The sequence below is a fragment of the Stigmatopora argus genome, chromosome 17 (assembly GCF_051989625.1).
Source record: "Stigmatopora argus isolate UIUO_Sarg chromosome 17, RoL_Sarg_1.0, whole genome shotgun sequence".
Classification (NCBI taxonomy): domain Eukaryota; kingdom Metazoa; phylum Chordata; class Actinopteri; order Syngnathiformes; family Syngnathidae; genus Stigmatopora; species Stigmatopora argus.
The window spans coordinates 4,847,183-4,870,303 of record NC_135403.1 but is presented as its reverse complement, the minus strand read 5'-3'; the positions used below and the strand labels follow the sequence as shown (position 1 = coordinate 4,870,303).

The following is a 23,121-nucleotide window of genomic DNA, read 5'->3' as shown; positions in this document are numbered from 1 at the left end:
GGCCGCCAACATAGAGGTTCCATACATAGACAGGCAAGGAGCGTCACACGAGTTATGTGACGATTTGGAATGGATCGTCGATGCCTGGGCAAAAGCACTGTAGTTTGAGCTTCTGTTAAAGCTGGAATCACTATTAAGAAACCCCACGACAAACACGCTGACCCTGACAAAGTTATGGAACCCAGCATTGTTGTTTGTGACACTCTCTTTGATGAATTTATCTCATCAACTCACTTTGAAAAGATAACATTTCTGGCCACAGATTAGGTAAACGTGCCTTGTTATGACATCTAACTAGTTTTAAAATGAACACAATAACATACACCTGAACACAATTATTGTCCATTGGTCACAGTCATTGCAGTTTTGGATCACAAGTAAATGAAACAGCTTGCACTTGCTCTCTGCTTGCTAGGGAAAATACTTGCTCATATGTAGTACCATTTGCTCTTTATTCTCTTTATTATTGCTGTATTTATCAAAATAAATATTTTATATATTTTCTTACAGGCACATGATCAAGGGGGTACTATATCCAATTCTTGCATGTACTTTTAACCCTCAAAATGCCATGCACAAAGCTGTCTCTATATTAGAGGATTGATCAGACGGGCCTTAATATTTCAGTTACTTCACTTTATAGAGATGACTTCAAATAGGCACTCATCATTGACAGAGATCAATAGAAGCAGTTTAAATGAGATTAAAGTTTACAGCATGCAGTCAGATTCTGTCTAGTTTTGATCTCCCAACATATTCAGTTTTTAGGATAACCAATATAAATTAATTTGCACAATGTTAGATTGTAATATTTTAGTCATTAACACATTAAATGCATTCTCAATAATACTTCTTTTACTATGCAATCTTTATAGTAACATACCTGTCAACCTTGGCCAATTGCTCCCCTTATTAATGTTTGCAATTCCGCTTATAAACCGTACAATTTACTCTCATAGGGTGCACTTAAAAGTCTAAAATTTTCCTCAAAGTGGACGTAGTTCCCAATCAGTCGGTGCGCCTTTCGTATGCACTAAATTGAAGATTCTGTAGATGTGCCTGTATGACGCTGACAGCTTGACTGTCTGGGTACATTGCTTGCTCACGCTGTATATTTTTATAGAGAAAAGGTGGACGTGTGAAAGGGGAATGTGCTTAAAGCATGACAATATTAGCTGGCGACGATCAGGTTTTCGTCTGCTACCAGTGACCAAGGTGATCTGGATTAGAGCCGAAATGGGTAATACGAGACCCAGCCGAAATGAGTAAAACGAGACCGCTTTTACAAAAAACGTATTTAAAAAAAAATAATTCTGTATTAAAGTTGTTATACGCCCTACTCGATTTGAAATGATCAAAAAACATAATATACGTGAAAAACGTATACGTTGACAGGTATGTAGTACTCAATTTTCACATATCTGCTGGCAGCTGCTTGGGTGGAAAACAAGACAGATGTGCGAGAGAGACCTGGAGGTTAAGGGGTTGTAGTGGTTGACTATGCTAATGTTGTTGTTAATGACTGTGCAGTGAGAGATAATTGATCATCTTCATTCGCATATTAACTCCGTTTTACCGCACTATGCCCAGAGACCCACTCACTCAACCGCTATTGCACGCCATACTCCCACACTCAATTCTCTTCCCTGTACAATAATGGATGTCATCATTTGATCCCTGAAATAATTAACTAATTAGCTTAATTAAAATCAATATGCCGATATCAGCTTGGCATTTCTGGGATGCTGTTTCCATCTGCAGTCATAGGCAAATTTTAAAGCAAAAGACCAAGTGGACTGGGGCACAGTCGTGTTGTAACAGGTGTGCAAAATAAACTACCGGTTGGATTGAACATACCAGGACAGTGGGAGAAGACTGACTGCGCTTTGTGAAAAAGGAAAGAAGGGGTTTTCGTATTCAAGACTTCTGACATTCCTGTGGTTTAGGTTATCTGATGGGAAATTTAACTCTTAAGGCCTACATTAGCAGAAGCCCAATGTGAAAGGGTTCCGTGGCAAACCGCAACACAACGACAAAAGGAACGAGCCAAGATATGGATTCCTGTGGAACCATATCTCTGCTGATCTCATTTGGGTAGCAAACACCACAGCACTCGTCAAGAAGGCCCAGCAGAGGCTACATATCCTGAGAGTACTCAGGAAGGAGCAACTAAATACTAACCTACTGGTGACCTTCTACCAGTGACCCGTTGCTAGCATGCTGGCCTATGCTGTGTCAGTGTGGCTCTTAAACTGCACAGAAGCAGACAGGAAAAGACTGCAGAGTGTGATCAACACAGCCCAAAAGATCATCAACTGCCCCTTTCCTCCCCTGTCCCCCATATACTAATCCCCGTGCCTAGGAAGGGCAAAGAGCATCATCACCTCTTCAACCTGCTGCACCCTGGCAGATGCTACAGGACCAGAACAGCCAAAACAAACAGAATCAGTTCCGCACCTAGGAGGACTTAATCAAGACTTCTTATCTTGTCTTATCTTGTATTTGTACTAAAACTCCATAGGCTGCTAACCACTTTAGTCACTTTTTGTACATACTTATGCATACCTGTCAACCTCTGCCGATAACTGCCCTTATAAATGATTATGATTCCCCTTACAAACCCCCCAAAAACCTTACAAACACCATACAAGTCGTACGGTGTTTGTAAGGTTTTTTTGGAGTTTGTAAAGGGAATTATAATCATTTATAAGGGCAGTTATCGGCAGAGGTTGACAGGTATGCTTATGTGACCACTTATTCATGTCGACTACTTATCTGACTTGACTACTTATTTATTTATTACTTATAAAATTGTTACATATTTATTTATTATTACTTATATATTTATCATTTATAAAATTGTTACTTATTTATTTATTATTACTTATTTAATTGTTACTTATTTATTTAATATTATTATTTATTGATTATTTATTTGTGCACTTCATGGTGAAGGCTAAAATTTGTGCCATCAGACACTGAATCTGAATTTACTAACTTGAATCTGAGTTATTTTTTTAACAAGAGCTACTTACTGTGAATCTACATAACGTAATTTGAAATTGTATTTTGTTTGAATCATTGCATTGAAAATGGAATGCCAATATTTTGATACGAAATTGAAAACACTCAAATTGACTTTTTCACATTCAGTTTGCAACACTAAAATTCATACTATAATAATTTTGCAAAGTTGAAGTTCAAGTTGGAAAAATCATATTCAGGATAGAAAATTCCATTTCAGATTTTTTTGACAGTTATCCGTAGGCCTGAGCGATATGACAAAAAAAATTCAGTTGATATCGATAATTTGTATCACGATAACTATCACATCTTTTGTCTTTCAAATTTGAAACTTCAAACTTCTGTGAATAAATAAATAAATTACTTTCCTTGTTATTCAATTATGAAATTAACTACGTTACCTTACTAGATAAGAATATGAAATATGATGATTAAATATATTTTTGTTGTTTTGTTGTACAATAAAGAAAAGACACCTCCCAACTACACAATGAAAAGTAATAAATAATAAGACCTGCAGAAATTTTGAAAGGAATGTTTATTTTTATAAATTTGTATTCAAACCAAAAGTTGGTGTGCAATATGAAATAAATAAAATAATCAACCAAAGACATCATCACCATTGTAAAGCAGACTATATGCAGCCCTATAACAAGAAACAATGTACATTTACCTCGCCTGCCCATTAAAAAATGAATTAATGATGGATAAAATTAACCCAGTTTAACCCAAGTTAACAAGTTTTAGATTTTTGCACCATTTTCATAACATTTGCATAAAATTTGGAAATTCCTTATGTCAAGTAAGAATCAGTGCCTTTGGTCTTGCGCAAGTGGCAACAGCCTCCCCTTTAGTAGACTCAATGAAGAGGTTTGTCAATGGCACACACTGGAGTCTGTGATGCCAACAAATGTTGTATTGGAACTTTACCATATGTTTAAACTTTTGTTTGCTGTGTTAACATTTTAGCCAGTTGGTATGCTAAATTGTCGGCCACCTTGAATACCAAAATAGAGTAACGACAGTGGTTCATCATACACGAGGTTGCGACACAATATCAATATCAGCTCATGGAAATCCCATCAACAGTTAATTTTTTTTGGAAAGATACACATGATGTTGTCACGTTTTATTTTTTAGGTATAAGAAGACAATACTACCACCACCTGATGGAATGTACTGTGTTGATGGTATGTTTTCACACATTGTTTTTTGTTTTTAACTGGAGAACACTGTCATTCAGCAGTGCATTGCCAGATTGGGAACCCGATTTGTGTATGCTCTCAGGAAAGACTGGTCTCCTTAGAGACCGCCAATAGTTTCTTATCACACCAAAAGGACTTTTAAGTTTTATTTATATCACCATATTGGAACATTCTATCTACTAAGTCAGGGGTGGCCAACTCCAGTCCTCGAGAGCCGCTATCCGGTCTTTTTTCCATATCTCCCTCCACCAACATACATGAATCAAATAATCGGTATCAAGCTTCTGGACAGCTTGCTGAAGAGTTGATCATTTGATTCTGTGGTAGAGGAGGGAGATATGGAAAACACACCGGATAGCAGCTCTCGAACACCGGAGTTGTCCAACCCTGTACTAAGTGTTGTCTGGTCATCAACAATAGTGTCTTATCACACCAAAAGGACTTTTAAGTTTCATTTATACACTGTATTGGAACATTCTATTTACTAAGTGTTGCCTGGTCATCCTGGAGGTGACGAGGACCTCCCATCTGTAGTTCCCCCAAGTTGTTTTTTTCCCCCTTACTCTTGTGAGGTTTCGATCAGAGGAAGTAATTGTTAACTGAGGGCCTAAGAATGTCGCAATTTTCAACTGTGCGCCTGTGAAGGCCTTTAGGACATTCATTCATTCATTGTGAATAGCGCTTATCCTCACAAGGGTCATGGAGGGTGCTGAGGGAACTGAGCCATCTTTCTGGATTGGTATAGTTGAAATTTTTTGTTTTTCTTAGTCGAAGGAGACACTTTTTGCAAATATGAGCATGTTAGTTTTGTTAAATTTTAACACTACTATTACTGTACAAAATAAGTATTTCTAGTATAACAAATATTCAGTTGTACTTATATTTTTCACCAATACTGATGATATTGTGACCATAAACTGATATTTCCTTACAAATTATGTATTTATTGTCATTATAGTAGCAAGTAAATCATATAAAGCTCATAAATCCTCCCCAAAAGAAATATGTTTACCATTGCCATATATTGCATGACTGTAACCACTTCCATAAAAAGACCTTATTCCGGACACCCAGCCCAGCTGCATGTTAATTCTCTCTGTCACTCTGCTCATACATACTTAATCAGCTAATGCTTTCTTAGTCCTTATTATTAATTTGCTCAATTTTCTGATTTATATAAAGTGCTCTGCGTCACACCAATATTTGTCTCCTTTACAGGAGAGCCTTAGAGGAGGCATTGTGCTTATTCATGTACTTAAAGGATTGCATTTGTAATGAATTGACTAGCTGTTTAAACCACCATACCTGGCCTACTACTCACCTTAATAATGTAAGAAGGTCATAACTCCTAACCCAAGGGTATATGGTATGGTCATAAAGACAGACATATTCACTCAGTATATCCATGTTAGTGACTGACCTCTATATATATGTGGTCTTCTCAGTCCAGCTGCATAGGAATACCTATCTTTGTAGAATGATTTTGTGCTCGTAAAGAAGCATGTGTCTCTATCACGAAAAAAGTCTATCAAGACTAAGTAATGTAGGTAACATTTGATATACAACTTTGAATTGTGATTTTCTGTCCTCATGCTGTTTTTTTCTTTTTCTTTTTAAAACCCTCCCCTATTCTCATATTCAATATATTTAGCTTTTTTAAAGTCTATAGATTGGTCAGGTGTGATTGTGAGTCTAAACATTCCATCAGCTAGGGATGCGGGAGGGCAGCATGCCGTGCCTGCTCCCAGTCTGAATAGTGGGGGCAGTACTGGGAATGTCTAACGGCTCTCATGTAGCAGTCTCATTCTATGCATGACTAGTACACATGTTAGAGTGGGTATACGGATGGGTAGGTGCCACCAGAACCATACTGGTATAAAAAAATGTTGGTGTCTGATAAGCACTCATTTAATAGGTTTTCGATGATGAGATGATTTGTCCTAAAACAGGGCACTCCAATATATATTACTACTAAATGTGTTTGCACACTCACCTTACCCTATCATACTCCTGCCTGACCTATATTTTGGCCACGGACAATATTCCTGCTATCTTTATTTTTATTTTTTTGTTCTTTGTTTTTCAAATTAATTAATTTTTGGGGTTGTTTTTTTTTAATTACTTTTTTTCTTAGTTTTTTTTCCTGAGCTTGGCTACCAGCAGAAAGAAATCACAAAAGGGACAGGGAGCGGTTATCGAGATTCAGTCGTACCTCTAAATAAGAAATTACTTTGTTCCAGAACTTTTTTCGTAAGTGGAAAATTTCATAAGTAGAGCAGTACTTTATATGTAAAATCACTAATCCGTTCCACTGTCCTCACACAACTACTAACTAAACCCTTTAAAATTGGTCAGTGTCCCGATTTTGTATGAAAGATGTGAGAAACACAAATGAGAGAAAATGATAAGAACATGATTTATTAATGTCTTAAAATGAATAACAAGCATGCAAAATCTATCTGTTTTAAAACGCAGGTGTACAAGAGGAAGCTAACAGTAGGCAACAGAGAGAGCACACAAACACATGAACACATTTAATAAACACAAAATCAAGAATTCAAACAACAACATTAACAACATTAATCAACAACAAACATTAACAATTTATGGTTTCTTTGGAATTTAATTTTTCACCCATTTTATTTCTCGCTACTGATTCTTACCTTACTGGATTCGCAATGGTAATTTTCTTGGGAGGCATGATGATAAAAACAGAAGAAACTGATTTATCTTCACTTAAGAAAAAAACACCGTCAGAATTCCGTGATGTCGAATGGCGATCAAAACTACATAAGAGAGAATCCTGAATCATGGATTGTGGTTGTTTTGAGACATCCAATCAGAGTCCAGTAGAGTGTAGCGAGATTGTAAAGTAAGAAACAATGCATCCGCAACCATTTCAAAATAAAATAACGGATATGGGGGGGATTTCGTAACTTGGATCTTGTTTTCGTATCTTGGATCACTCATATGAATATAATAAGCTTTCGTACCTAGAGGCATTCTTATGTAGAGGTATGACTGTATTTGGAAGACTGCATTCCCCAAATTCAAGACAGGAGCACTCATATTTTTATATTGTATACATTATTTATTGACATGTCTATGTGTGTCTGCTTGTGGTCCTCTTTAACCACTCCTTTTTAATTTACCTTAGACAACTAATCCCAATTTCACTTTAATATATGCATCATTTATGATTGCAGAGGAAGTCAGGAAGCTTATTTGACACTATCTTCTTAATGCTGTGTTTTAGATGCAAAAATAGAGCAACGTGGCTGGGACAATGCAGTTTACTCCTCAAGCCCGATGTGACGTAAGGCTTGATTTCACTTTACAACACACATTTTTTATAATCACATTCATTACCCTAAAATGAGCAAAAATGACCTGTCTGTCAATGTCAGATGACTTTTCCTCTTTATTATTGCATACTAGATTCCCAAGGTTGAGTAACTTTGTTACTGTATTAGTTAGTGGGATTCCCTCAAAACTGTGCATGTATGCTCATCCAGTTTCAAAGAAGACGCTGATATTAACTTTATGAGAGACTACATGCATGCATAGACACAATCATAAATGTCTCTATCTTGTGACGGATGGGGAGAGTAAAGTTAGCTTTAGGGACTCACTCCTCATCCTTTGGGAGGCCGAGCTCCACAGCGGAAAAGTGCATCAGCTCTCTCCCGATGGCAATATGTAAATCCCTAAATGATGTTTCCCACCACATACAGTGCTGAAAACCCCCTAAAGATATTCCAAGCCTCTGTTTTAGACTCCTATTGAGAGGGGGACGCTTATTTCAATCCACATTCAAAAAGAAGAAAGCAAAAACAACCCTTCTGGATTAAAATCTCATTGTATGATTTTCTTGATAAAAAGAGTAACTGAATATTGAGGTTAATGTAGTACTGTTAATAATAATTATACTATATATTACTATTTTAGATGCATTTTTGGTTTTACTGCATCATCCAATCAAATTGACATGCCATTGTTTTAGTTACTCTGGATTTGCCTGAACATCCAGAAAACCCAAAATGTTAAACTGACAAGATGTAGTATAACCTAACATTAACATATTATCCCATATTTTGTGTTATCAGCAGATGTCATATAAAAATATTAAAAATGTATCGCATTGTAATGGAAAAGTAACCAGTTGGTAGCTTGACAGTTCGTTTATAGTGTAACTAATTAAAGTTTCCAGTCAAATCAGGGTCCTGGTGCACAGTGTCACGCTCATCAAGTTTTTGGCATTTCTGCCATATTTTAACTGAGGGGCATACTGGATCTGCAGTCACCGTGCTAGCTGTCAAAGACATGGGGCGGATTTACATCACATTTTGAGCGCTTTAAATGGTTGTACATATAATAATAATAAAATAAAAGAAATGAGTAAATCAGGTCTCATGAAATAAAATGACAGGCAGGTGGAAACAGCGGGTGAGTTGTGTGTGTGTGTGCATGTGTGTGTACGTTTCTTGCCACCAGCATCAACATTAAACACATCAGATTGAAGCCACCCTCCAGGGTGGCATCACTCAGCTAGGTGTGTGTACATACGTGCGCGGCTGTGTGGTGTAATCCGCAGCCTTTTATCTACTATTCCATTCCCCTCGTTTTTTGTTTTGTTTTGTTTATCAAAATGTTTTTATTTTTATATTTTAACTTTCCGTTCAAATGGTGTACAGAACAGACACACACACTTGCACTGATCTATCCATGTATTGATGTGTGTATTTTTTTTCTATATAGGTATATATATATATATATATATATATATATATATATATATATATATATATATATATATATATATATATATATATAATTATTTATTTTTATAAATATTATAAAAAAATATAATATTAAATTATTAATTACACACATCAATACATGGATAGATCAGTGCAAGTGTGTGTGTCTGTTCTGTACACCATTTGAACGGAAAGTTAACACATATATATATATATATATATATATATATTCCTCCCATCAGATTTTTTTCTTTTTTGATTTCCCTTAGTATAATCTCCTGGATAGTTTTTCAATTAACTTAAGTTATGTCTTCCTTAGACAAAAAGTGTTGCAAAGTGGAAACTTGGGCAAATATTAATAATTACTCTGAAAATAATAACTCTTGATAGAATTCATAATCTCACATGGCAAAGAAAGGTACACTTGTTTTACCTCCTGCCAATACCCCCTCGCCATAACTGTTAAAATTCCAAATATTTTGCGGCTTGCCATTTGTAATGGCACAACCTTTATACGTCACCCCATTCTTGGTGGCTGCCATGCACTCCTCTCTCAGGATTGGAACTCGATGTGTCTCTTTTTCTCCTTATTGACTTTCCCAGGTCAGGCTCCTCTTCCCCTATTAGCTCAAGTTAACTAATCAATACACAGCCCTGTGGTAGGTTCCCTATGCGGAAACTCCTGGGTGCATGCCCAAAGAGCAGGATATAACCAGTCTCCTCATTGCATAATCTCATAAGTAATAACCAGATCATACACATGATGTCACATCTGACCTAGCATAGCCTGGACTACCGCAATGCTGATGAGTCAATCAATTATGACTGATTTTGTGCGTACCTCTCAAGAGATGCCTCCTCTCTTCGTAATTCAAGTCATCTCTTCTCAGCTGTTTCTGCAGCTGTTTAGTTGTGACATGTGCTTCCAGAGATAAAAGAAGGCTGAGAAGTTCACGGGGAAAGATGGAGAGCCATGAGATACAGAGGGAGGTCTGGGGGTTTACCACACTTCGGTGTACTATAAGGCTGAAATGTGTATACATTTGTCATGTTTTTCAAGGAGTGCAGTAGTGTGAATATGTGTGCGGCAGCTTGCCAGGCGGTGCCATCTGGCTACTTGACAGAGCTCCACTCATTAACAAGGAGGTTAATTGCTGTGGCAGCACCTAAGCTGTATCCAACATCACCCTGGGGAGATGGGGGCAACAGACCAACTATACTTGTTTGCATGTGCACATGTGTTTGTGTCAATGAAGTGAGCAGAAAAGAACTCACAGACATAAATAAATAAACGGTTCAACATTAACCTTTAAGTGAAAGAATTGTGAAATGTACAATTTGTGTGCATATCTGTGCTTCCATTAATTAGTACTTGCAAGTGTATGTGCCTGTTAATTTATATGGTTCTGCTTGTATGAATAATATCCTATTGCTGTAATGGTGAATAGGAAAAAATAGGTTTACAAAGTCAATGTCTTGAAAACCCTGAGGGAAAATGAACAAACGAAGACCCCCCTATACGGATGCACACTCATGTTCACTCTCCTCTCTTCATTCATTCATTCATTCAGTATCCAAACCGCATATCCTCACTGTCACACAATAATCATAATGATGTGGATAGCTCCTCAGTAGGAATCCTACTTTCATTTGCTGTGGTATTGGACCACATTTTAATGTGTAACTATTTTATTATCTATAACAATAGTCATACAGCCTCATTTTTCGGGAGATAAATAGGAAGATAAATATATGACAGCACATACTCTTATGTTCACAGCAGCTGTGGCATCACTAAACATGATGACCTTCTAGTAGAGTAATGACTTGCAATATGCACAGCTATAATACGTTTTCCAGACTCAAGTTTTAGGCCAACTCTCATTTTTATCCAGTGTGGCTAAATCAAAGTTTTCCAAATAAAATATTACATAGTTATCGAGGAAATGCAAATATATGTATGTATGCAAAAAAAGAGAAGACAAATATTTATTAGGCAATTAAAATGAATAAGAAATGCAAATACATTTTCCAATGGGTGGAATTGCGATTGGCAGCTGACTAAACATACATACAAACACTCATAAACACACAATTTGACACCTTAAAATTATGTTACGCACTCTCAGAAAAACTGTGATGACCAAGAGTCGAAGTAACACGAATAAGGAATTCACTGTCGACTGGAGATGCTCAGGCGTTGACCCAGAAAAAGATGATCGCGCTAAAACTCTGCCGGTGGCCACTACCCTATTTTGGGCCGGCTCTGGCATCCGCCTGGAGTGTGCTGTCTTTGGGTCGGACAAGCGTGGATCGAGCGGGGTGCTTTAGCCTAATTGGCTTCGTCCACATGTTAATATTGAAACCTCAAAACAACTCACACACCCTCTTGGTGAAAAGTTGAACTAAGTTTTTGTGTGAGGTCTTTTTCTATCTTTTCACTAAGGTATATTTCAATAAACTGCTCAACAATCTGATCAATTAAATGAGGGCACCTTGTTGTTATAGTCTGATAGAAACTAATAGAATGGCACACTTTTGCTTGAAATAGAACTACCCTACTGTAATTTAAAGTCATTTTAAGATTTCACATCCTTTGACTGAAAAGTTTGTTTTACTGAAGTGAAAGCTTTAACTCTCAATGCGCTCTATCCACACTTGTCACTTTTGTCACACGCCGCTTTTCCCTCACTGTTTGGCACCAACAGAGAGACACGCTTGATCAAATGTAAGTTTTAACATTTTTAATCTGTGCAAAGTTTCATCTGAACAGGCTAGTAAATATATAAAAAATGTGTGTGTGGTGCGATTGGGAGTGAAACAGAGAAAGAAAGAGCGCATGGGATCATGCATACCTTTTTATGCCTGTGTTTTTGTGAACTGTGTGATGTTTTTCCTTTCTCTCCTTTGCCATCTAGGGTGTATGACAGCTGTCACTTGTGACTTAAGGAGTTGTCTGGGCAGAGTTAGTATCTTTTTGCAGTTGGGACACGCACACAGATATTAGATTCAGTTGCCATCATCTGGTGAAACTTGAACATCTTTTTAAGCCTTGTGAATCAAAGTTGAACTACTATTGTCTCAATTTTGACCATCAGTTATGTTTGTAACTCAGACACACGACTAGTACAACATTTACGGTCATTAGCTGTAGCAAGATCATTCTTCAGTCTTTTTTATTTTTAAAATTTTATATGATCTTTCTAAGCCGCCTAAGGGTGTAGTGGTTCACTTGCCTCAGGTGCAGGCTCGATTCCAGCTGGTGGCGTTATGATTGTGAGTGTGAATGGTTGTCAATCTCTCTGTGTGCCCTACGGATGAGTGGTGACCAGTCTAGGGTGTCGTCTGCCTTTCCCTTGAAGTCAACTGGGATTGGTTCCATTAATCTCAGTTACCCTTATGAAGGTGCGCAGAAGATGAATGAATATGATCTTTCAATCTAGTTTTGATAATCAAAAATTTTCTTTTGCACATAATTAGCTGGGATCAATTACAGCACCCCTAAAATTCTTCTGGGATCACCATCAATGTTCCCTCTAAGCTGCGCGCGTGCGCAATTGCGCACTACTCTCGTCTTCTCTGCGCACAGCAAATCATATGGAGCGCACAAAAAAAATCCCATTTAAAAAAATTATAATAATAATTTTATTTTTTTGCTGTGAGGCCGACGCCGGGCCGCCCATTCATAGATCTTAATCATTACATTTTATTATTACTAAATCATTTATGTGTAGTAGACATGCACCTCCTTATGGCATGTGTGATACTGGTGTGATACTGGTGTGTGCCCATAGCGAGCAATGAGGGGCTTTATCCATGGCAACAATGCACTCGTAAACGAACAAACAAATTTAAATTAACTTGGATAACTATATACAGACACTCAACGTTTAATGTAACTTCAAACAAAACTAAATTCTAAATTTGTTGTAATCTTTTTTACCTTACGTAGTTCTACGGGTTGACACCACCTGGCCGCTCCGCCGAAGTCTTCAAAACAAACGCATCAAGAGTTGTTTGTTTTTGTCTACCCTTCAAAATATTTCGATAATGTCGCATACAAATGTCATCACAATAGGATAACGCACGACCACTTGCCAACGAGAAATAGTCTTTAAAGAACGATCGTGGGACCTTCTTTCCTTAGAAAGAATAACAGGAAATACAATAGTTGAGCTTACCCACGTATTGATTGATTGTGGGTAAGCAATGGAAAAACTAACATAGTCTGAGAAAGGTTGCCATTGCCTATGGGTGTTGTGTGCACGAGTATACTTCATTACCCAGAAAGCCCTCTTTTTGCCCGCGCGTTGTGCGTTTCCTGGTCGTATGAGAAACTCGTCTGAATTAATCGTTCCGTGCTCATAGATATTGTTATACACGAAAGATATGCAAAAAAGACCTGGCTTGGTCGCATCACGTAATTTTGATCGCATGACGGGCGAATTATTCGATCGAAATTTCCCTCGTAAGACGAGAATTTTGTATGACGAGCGGTTGTATGACGAGGTACCACTGTAGTAGTTTATTTTGTATTCATGTCAAAGCAAGCAATGGAAACACTAACATACTTCTCAGTGAAATCATAAATTCTCATGGTGACAAATTACTTAAAAACTCCCAAGTTTAGTCTGCCATTTAAAAAAAAAAAGGGAAAATTCATTAACATACTGTTTTTTTTGCATGAAGCTTGAATCTGGCACCTCTTAGCCCCAATTAAAACAATGTTATCTTCTTTACAATGCAACTTGAATTCCTAGTGGAACAAAATGTTTTTGTCTGCATTGACATGAGTTGCTATAATCTGTGCAATGTTTTCATTCCTTTGCCCACACTTTTATCCAGTTGTCTAAGCATGCACGTGTATTTGTTGAGGCATTGCATTCCGCAGCTTGACCTTGTGTCAATCTGTAAAAAACAACAACAAAAAAACCATAACGTTCCTAGCTTTGCTTTGTACATTATACGTGATATTAACCTATTTTTATTTAGCAAATAGGCAACATGCATTGAGAACTCTACACTGAATATAATTCGATTTATTTCTGGTGTCCCAATGTATCATGCAGTCCTTTATGATTTCCAACTGTTTTTTTTATCAAGCAATATATATATATATATATTTGAAAATAATGTAAGAATGTCATTTTTTTGATTGATGTACAGAGTATATGAGAAAAAAAAGTATTTTTAAACAAGTTTCGGCTCTTCTCGCTTCCGCGTTGAACCAAATCATAACCAAACCACTATGTCTTTATACATAGATATTATCTTTAAATAGATTCTCAACCCATTTTTCTATCAGTTTCTAATCAACTACATGTCATAGGTTACCTGCACTTCAAGAGGATCACGTGAGGATTGTCTGAGGAGAAGAGATGCATTGATTGTTTGAAAGTAAGCTGAGAAATATTGTATTTACAATTTGGAGGTAAATATATTTATACAGTAAATAATCTACTGCCTTTCATATAAGAACATTAATTCTCCTCAACATCCCCCTTTTAATCAATTTTCAGTGTGAAAATGAATAACTCCATCATAAACCGAGGGAAGATCATTTCAATTAATTAAGGACCAACAAGGTTTTCCAAGTACAAATTGATTAAAACTGTTTAAACTCGCATCCATGCCGCATAATCCATGCACTCTTATCAGTTTTCTAAATTCCCAACGTGCATTATGTTGCTTTCTGTATCCTATATTTACCCAATAATGTAATTTTGTGGGTATAACCCTCACAAGACAAAAAACAACACATGTACATGCTGGAATTCACCCAAGAACAGAGAGTAAAAAAACAGCAAAATACTTCACCTTAATTCAGATCTCAGACACTCTACCCCCATCCCTCTTTCCTTCCATCCTGCCATCTACCCACAACCGCTTCAAATTAATCTGCAAAATATTGATTTGAGGAGCAGGGGAAGGGGAACGGGGGGCTGGAGGTGCACGATTGCGGCCGCATATTAATAAGAACGGGCCGCTCTTCATCTCTCCTCTATACTTTAAGATCCTCATATCTTCATAATTGATTAATGTTCCTTTGTGAAGTGGGAATGAATAATACATTAGTGGGCCTGCTGCACCCTCAGGCTGATGAGAAAATGTTTAATTTCAGTAAATGTAACGCTCCCTTTCCCTCTCTTTCTCTCGCTTTCATTTCTCCTCTCTGCCTATTTGTGAGTGCTGAAGTTTGTTTGTGAACTGAGGACTGGAAGAGTGTTGTTGATTTGCTCCCCCTATACTGCACAGTTGCCTTGAAGGGTATGTTAAGAATCAGACACAAAAGACAGCATGTTGTCTTCAAAAAAAATAAAGAGGAATCACCCCACGGATATTTTTTGCACACGGTGCATCAGAATGCAACTTTTTTTTTTTGCTGTATCAGACAGCAATCAGTGGAAACATACAGGCGACCTGGCACTAACCTCTTTAATAGCTCTGAAAGATGCTAGAAGGGTGACAGGTGTGATGTTATGACTGGCACCACAGCTCATCTGGCTGACTAATTATGCTAAACAGATGGCTAATGATGATGATGATGATGATGATGGGGGATATGAGGTCTTCAGTGGAGGGAGCTACAACGCGCTCTATGGGAGTGTGTTGTGTGTGTTAGTTTTGGTGAGCTCAGTGCGGCATCTGGCTCCTGATGGTGAGCATCTGTGTATGTTGAATAGATAAACTATGAAGTGAACAGACAGAGACACCCACAGGTCCCACTTCACTTCACTTAGAAGGGGCACAGGGCTTCATCTATGCGCACAAATTGAATAAACAATACTTATCTTTTAACAAGGATCCTAATTAGTTATGCTAATGAGCATGGATAAGCCAATTAACCTCATGAAGCGGTTTTATGTTTGTATGCCTTAGAGCATATCAGAGACACTTAAGGAAACACATTTCCCTAATTAGCTTTCATTGATATAGACAAGCTTTTATTTTTTTGCATGTCTTTATTGTTTGTTTCATAATGCACTGTAATAGGCTTTCCACACTCAAAGAAATAATGAATGTGAGGATGTGTGCTAACGTCCTCATTGCTGACAGTCCTTTTAGTCAGATCCACATGGACATGTGTATTTTTACAAGTTTTACGGTACATTAAACAGATCGTGTATTTTTTCAGTGCATGTCTGCCTGTTCCATTAGTTTATGTCTTTGAAAATAATATTGGGCCTCAAGTTCTCTGTTTATTTAAAACCTTCAGGTCTGTGCTCCCCTTCTAATAGTGAGCCGTGTTTCCTCTCGTTTAGCTTCACCAGTAATTATATGGGCCATGTGGAAGAGACAGTGTTTAGAGAAGTCTTGGAGAGGGCCAAAGTAGGGAAGGAATGAAGAAGAAAATGAATACGAGTAAAAACCGACCAGAGAGAAAAAAAACTGGGTGACTGAAAGGGAGAGAATGTAAATTGTCTTTGAACCTGACCACAGCTTCTTGTGTGTCTATAATGACCATTGAGGAGGGAGGGGGACATCGGACAAGACTGTCTTTGTTACACCAATGAAAGGCAGCAAGAACAGGAAATAGCCTAGTTGTGTGGTGCCTTTATATCTGCCAATTTACTCAAACCTGCACCCACTGGCATCTGAGGTGTTTTAAAGTAATTGAATGTATGGTTTTACATGAAATTGCATGAAAAATGCAAGCAACATGTTAATCTGAAGTATAGTACTTCCCAGCATTTCTGCATGATGCATTACACAAACATTGGAGACATGTCTGCTCAAAGGCCCAACTGTATTTCATCATAATTTCAAGGGAGCAGTGCCAAACATGACAGATAACTTTTAATTATATTTCTACACCCCCTGAAGTTATCTCATATTAAGATGAAGGTCAATGTATACTAATTGTACTTCCCATGTGCACAGACTCCACTCAGGCAAGAAGCACAGTTTTATATTCATTTTCATATTGAGACAACATAAAACTCCCATAACTCAATTGCTTTGTGAATTGATACCTCAGGTATTGTTTTTGTAGTTTGCTTTACACCTAGGAAAAATAAAAGGTCATGGAGAAGGTACACATTATATTTGCCCAAAGGCTAAAACAAATACAGATTATACCAAAAAAGTATTGGAAGATACATGGTTCTCCTATTTCTTTAGCAGTCAAGGTCAAATGAAGTTATGCTACCGTATTTTTTGGATTATAAAACACACTTTAAATTCTTTACTTTCTCCAAGAATTTACTGTGCGCCTTATGTGTGAATTGTGGTTATGTTTAATGACCTAAAACCTATTTTGTTGAAGCATAGCTATAGTCTACTGCGCCAGTAGAGTGCTGAAGACGCATATTTATCAATGATCAAACCCAAAAATAAACCAAAAGAAATAACGAAATAACCATTTTAAAAAAACAATAGTTTAATGTTAAAAGAAAAAGAACAAAGAGCAAACGCCGTACATTGGTGCACTAATCCAACTTATAATTAGGTCCACCTTATTTATTGAAATAAACTCATTAGATAACATTATGCCTTATATTGCAAAAAAATAAATAAATCGCACTCCCTTGTAGTGCTTCTTCCTATGAGGACTCCATACATACCTCCAAAGCAGGGATGTTGTCTTTCTCCGAGGGCCGCTGTTAAAAAAACAAAAATAAAAATAAAATGATTACCATCTTTGATTTAGGACTATTTGGAGTAACACAATGAAACACTTTCAAAGTTAGTTTAGGGTTTACTCACTGCTGAATTTACAAAATACAGTTGATTCTCTTCTGTCTGTAAATAAAAACACATTAATAACTACAAGCAAGCTCTACTTATTGTCCACTTGTTCTGCAGTCCATCATCTTTCTCTAAATGTTTCAGTAAATTACACTTACCACTGTATGTTTAGCATGGTGTTGCATGATGCAAACCCCAACTCTAAGTTGTATTAAGGGGATTTACACTCAATGGTGCTATATTGCAGTCTAATTTATTCTAATTTCAATGATTGTATGCCATCATTTGATCTTATCAGTGCTGAAATGTACAGGTACAAGCTTACATTGTTTAGTGAGGAGTGTTTTATACTGTGCAAATCGTAAATGGTTGCAGGCTAATATCACCTCATGCTCACATCAGCTGAGTCATCTCTTCTGTGTCCTTGGCTTATTAACTGATTTAAGGCTGATTAGATCAGTCTTTCACAGACATGCACAAGCACACGAACATGCATAACGCACCAGATTTGAATATCAAAATGAAATTGCTCGACCAGTGGAAACTACATTAATTCAAAATGTTTGCATCAAGGTGTAGGTAAAACAGATGACCGTGCATCTTTTTTTAATGCACCTTGCAACGTTTTAAGCCATTTATGACATTAACTAATGCTCATATTATGCAAAGACAGTTTTGCAAGTCAAAGCCACTTATGGCAGGCCTACTTGATGCTCCCTTTCTCCTCCTTTGCCTTGATATGACTTCATGAGATGATCAGCATAGCTATTGATTTTGCACTCTATATGATGAGCTGAAATGCATATGGCATTTCCATAATAACATGCCACAATTCCAAAATGATGATGCTGCTGTGCCAGAGTACTGTGTGTGCATGATTATTTTAATTCTACAAGACATTCTTCAAGAGCATTGCAGTTAAGCAGACTTTACGGGCATAGTTCACCTTCACATTTGGGGTATATTAGTGCTACTCATGTGCAGATGTCCGTGTTTCTTGCAGCCTATGCAGATAATTAAAATCTCAAATCTAAAAAAAAAATACCAACAGATGACAGAAGTAATTGGCACTTTGGATGTGTTGAAAAAACATTTTCACAATTTCAAGAAAATAGAAAAGATCAAAGTCCTTTTATTGTAAAATATAGTACATTTACAATACTTGTTATATAATCAGGTTCAATAATCAAGAGTAGTCAAGTTAAACTAGTCTGTGTGGTCTTGACTACTCTTGATTATTGAACCTGAGTCCATGATGTCTTAGCCTGAGACCATTATTGAGAAGAATCCTGATATCAGTACAACAGCACCAGTGCCAATAACATGCTGAGAGTATTCTCAACATGTTAACTTTTCCGCTCTGTTGTCATGCCTTCTACCAGCAGCTTGCGCCGGGGAGACCAAGACATATTGGTGTAAATGAAAAGACCTCCTAAACTCTACTCCCTGCATGAATGTTTAAACAGGCTTGTCATAACATTCATTCGCTCACACATGACAGCTAGCATCTGCAGCTGCCTTGCTCAACCCTCAATATTTTATCACACCTGGACTCCTAGCCCCCCACAAAGACACAGGCTATGTTTTGAATTATTACAGCTAAAACAGATTGTGTTCTAGACTAACTGGCAGCACAGAATAATGGATTCAGCACCTTACCATTCATAATAGCGCAATTAGTTATATTTAAAAATAAACAAGTGCCTTGAAGGCCAAATGAAGAATGTTTACTTTGGTTATTAATCTTTGGCATTAGCCCGATTCAATGTACCGTATTTTCACACCTATAGGGCACACACACACATCTGTCATCTCATTTTCTGAAACGCTTCATCCTCATTAGGGTCGTGGGGGGGTGCTGGAGCCTATCCCAGCTAACTCCGGGCCAGAGGCGGGGGACACCCTGAATCGGTGGCCAGCCAATCACAGGGCACAAGGAGACGGACAACCATGCACACTGACACCCATACCTAGGGGCAATTTAGATTGTCCAATTATCCTAACATGCATAATTTTGGAATGTGGGAGGAAACCCACACAGGCAAACTCCACACAGGTGGACATGACCTGGATTTGGACCCAGGACCCCAGAGCTGTGAGACCGATGCACTAACCTCTCCACCCGGCCGCCCATATGAAATATTATGATTTTAAAAAGTATTTTTCTTGTTCTGTTTACTCATTTACGATGTGCACTGCATATGATTTATGCTCTGTCATAATATCAGTATTTTATTTTAAGTGTTGAATAAAAAATTGTTAATTGAAGTTAACAGGGGTTGCTTAACACTCCTGAGTCAGAACAATCTGTTAAATATAATCCGTAAACTAAAATTCACCAAAAAGGCTCTCTGTATGGGTTTATATAAAGTGAGGTTAGAAGTCATGACCTTGGTGTACAACTGAATAGCATTCACCATGGTAACGGTTGGTCGGCAACCCTTCTAATAACCTTGCACCAAATCTCATCACTCCCGGCTACTTCTCACTGACTCGCTGCCAATTTGATTGGATGCACAATTGAAATGTCATGCCTCAGTAACACACACGCACACTCTCCGGACTAACCAGACGGAAACATTGAGGTGAAAGAACAGGGCACATCAAACGATTGAAAATGAGAAAAACCCGAGACAATGGTAATGCAGTAAAATGGTTACGGACCCTCTGGCTATGATTTTTAGTATTTTCTAGGAAAAAAATGGTCCTATCAGAATATGTTTGAATCACAGTTAGCAGGTTAACATGTTGTGGCGAAGCTATGCTCAGAGCATCAATGTCGAGAGGCCTCTCTTAGATGCTGAGAGCAGAATCAAATGAATATCAATGTAGAACCAATTACCTTAGGGAAATGCTGTCTGTAGGTTAGCTTTGCAAGTGCACATGGCTCACCTTTAGCAAAGTGGAAGCAGACAGCACAGATGTATATTCGTTTTTATTCCCACTAACAAGCCTGTCTGCCCAGCTAAAATAGAAATGTCCAGAAGACATCTCCTCCCCCTCCTCACCTCATTTCACCTAGATACACACGGCTTAAAAATATGAATTATGGAGAGAACATCTGATGCAATTTTTAAGAATTCAAATACAAACGTTAGTTTAAAATTTATGGCATCCGTTCAGAAAATGAATGAATGAATGAAGCATCTTGGGGCATAAACCATTATCTATTTTACCTCCGAAATATTCTAAAAATCTATCTTGAAAATACTTCAAGTGGCCCTGCCATTTAGATGCAACCCACGCAAAAGTCATTTTGTGAGGCATTATAAAGTGAATGCATATATAATACCGCTTTACAATTGATTACAGACAACAGCAACTGTGTAGGGAAGGGGTGGCCAAGTCTGGTCCTCGAAAGCCCCTATCCAGTCTGTTTTCTATACTTCCCTCCTCTTCCCACACCTGAATCAAATGATCAGCAAGCTGTCCAGAAGCGTGATACTGATCCCTATTATTTGATTCAGGTGTGTTGGTGGAGGGAGACATGGAAAACAGACTGGATAGGGGCTCTCGAGGACCGGACTTGGACACCCTCGATCTAGGGTGATGAACCTCCTCAGGTATAAATCCCAGATCGGTGTCCATGATATGGATGAAAATAAATTAATTTGTTTTATTTTTCCCTATATCTGAGAGGCACTAGCTCAGTGGTTCTTAACTTTTTTTCGATCGAACCCTAGGGGTTCGGTGAGTCGATCTCAGGGGTTCGGTGGTCAAGACACATCGACTCATCATGTCTATTCACGATAACATGTCCTGCTTGACCATCACTGGCTGGAGATGATCACGTGGCATTGCTTGGCCAATCAGTGTTGCGAGGAATTTATATATCTTGAATTTGAAAAATATATATATTTATTTTACACTAAAGCAGGGTTCGGTGAATACGCATATGAAACTGGTGGGGTTCGGTAGCTCCAACAAGGTTAAGAACCACTGCACTAGTGTTTTACTCACATATCTGCAAGCCTGTAAAATCATTTTTTCTCTAAGTAAGGATTTACATGTGCATTGCTTAATGGCAATGACAAATGGCTGAAATCTTCACAGAATTGAAAGTACTTTGACCTTGCAAAATAGATTGTACTACGTTGATCTACTGCCAGCGTAGCTGATTCTTGCAGTTCTCCTTTGATGCTGATCTGCATAAGTGACTGTGCCTCTTTTAAAGCTAGTGGCTCCTTAAAGCCCCTTCTAAATCAGTGTTAAAGCCGTGATAATAGACCCCTCTGACCAATTGATTGGGTCTCATATGTTTACAGCTCACTTTAATTGCTTCAAAAATACCATTTATCAGGCACGTGCATCTGCGTACACATGACTTTGAGTGTGCAAATGTGCCTGTCCATCGACAAAAAGGCTTATTGATTTATCAGCTTTAGGATTTGTCCCGTTCACCGTACATAAAATCTCTCCGTATGTGCTGCTTGAAATGGGAAATGGCCCCATCGATTCCCTTAAGTTAAAGCCCAAACGCTAAAGATTTTTGGATAAGCTTTCTCATTACTTAAGCTGAAATCAATAGGAGGAGGGGTCTAATGAATGAACGGGCCACAGATCAGATGGGGTGTGCTCATCCCTGGCCTGTCCTGGTCGATCTGTGCATGTGCATGTCCGTGTGTGTGTGTGCTTGCAAGCTTAAGGGAACCTGGTTTTCTGATCACCAATCAGAATTGTTTTTTTTCCCAAGTCATATTTCTGTCTTTGTTTTTGCTCATTTTACCCAATTAAGTGTAGTGAGACAATTATGTCACTTCTACCTCAGGTTTTATTAAAATGTAAAAGTATCATGTTAAACTTTTAAAAATGTATACTAGTATATTAAGTGCTTTTTGTATAAAAATACATCAATTTTGTCAACATTTATATTGTTTTCTCACAGTTAAATATTTTTTAAATTTTCACTTATAAATAGATTTTTTTAGGAAGCAGTATTAGATCATGAAATCGAGTCTTCCCTCGAATTTCGCAGACACAGTGGACTAGGGAAGTAGGAGGAGCTTCTGCGGGAGGAGGGTTCGGTGCATAAGGAACATATGCTTTTGTATAAGGACATGACACTGTCAACACGATTGCCAAATTCGATGGATTCGACCATGTTGTCACCAATCCAAAAAAAGCTGGGATGCGCTCGTCTTTTTCTTTCTTCTGAGTCCCGCCGTCTTCTACCTTATCTTCTTCCTTGTCTTTCTTCTTTGGGTAGAGGGGGTAAGGGGGGTTCCTTTCCTTTCCCTTTTCAGTGAAAATTTAGACATTTATGATTTTTCTATTTTGGATACTTGATGAAAAATACTGCGATGCACTGAAACTCCAAAATTTGAGCCGCGAAGTGGCGAGGAATGACTGTATGTATGTGTGGAAGATATTGTACAAGAGGTGTATTTTGCGATAAAGTGTTAATAATTTCACACATAAGTCGCACCAGAGTATAAACCGCACCC

The 23,121-nt window shown here is 37.7% G+C and overlaps 1 protein-coding gene across 1 annotated transcript in view; it reads left to right on the top strand.

Annotated features, from left to right (window-relative positions):
• The window catches only part of LOC144092111 (uncharacterized), a 96,744-nt gene that overhangs the window by 1,210 nt on the left and 72,413 nt on the right, over window positions 1–23,121 (top strand). The window contains exon 2 of the mRNA XM_077624895.1: window positions 4,165–4,214. Coding sequence (XP_077481021.1) covers window positions 4,165–4,214 — 50 coding nt within the window. The remainder of the gene's footprint in view (window positions 1–4,164; window positions 4,215–23,121) is intronic.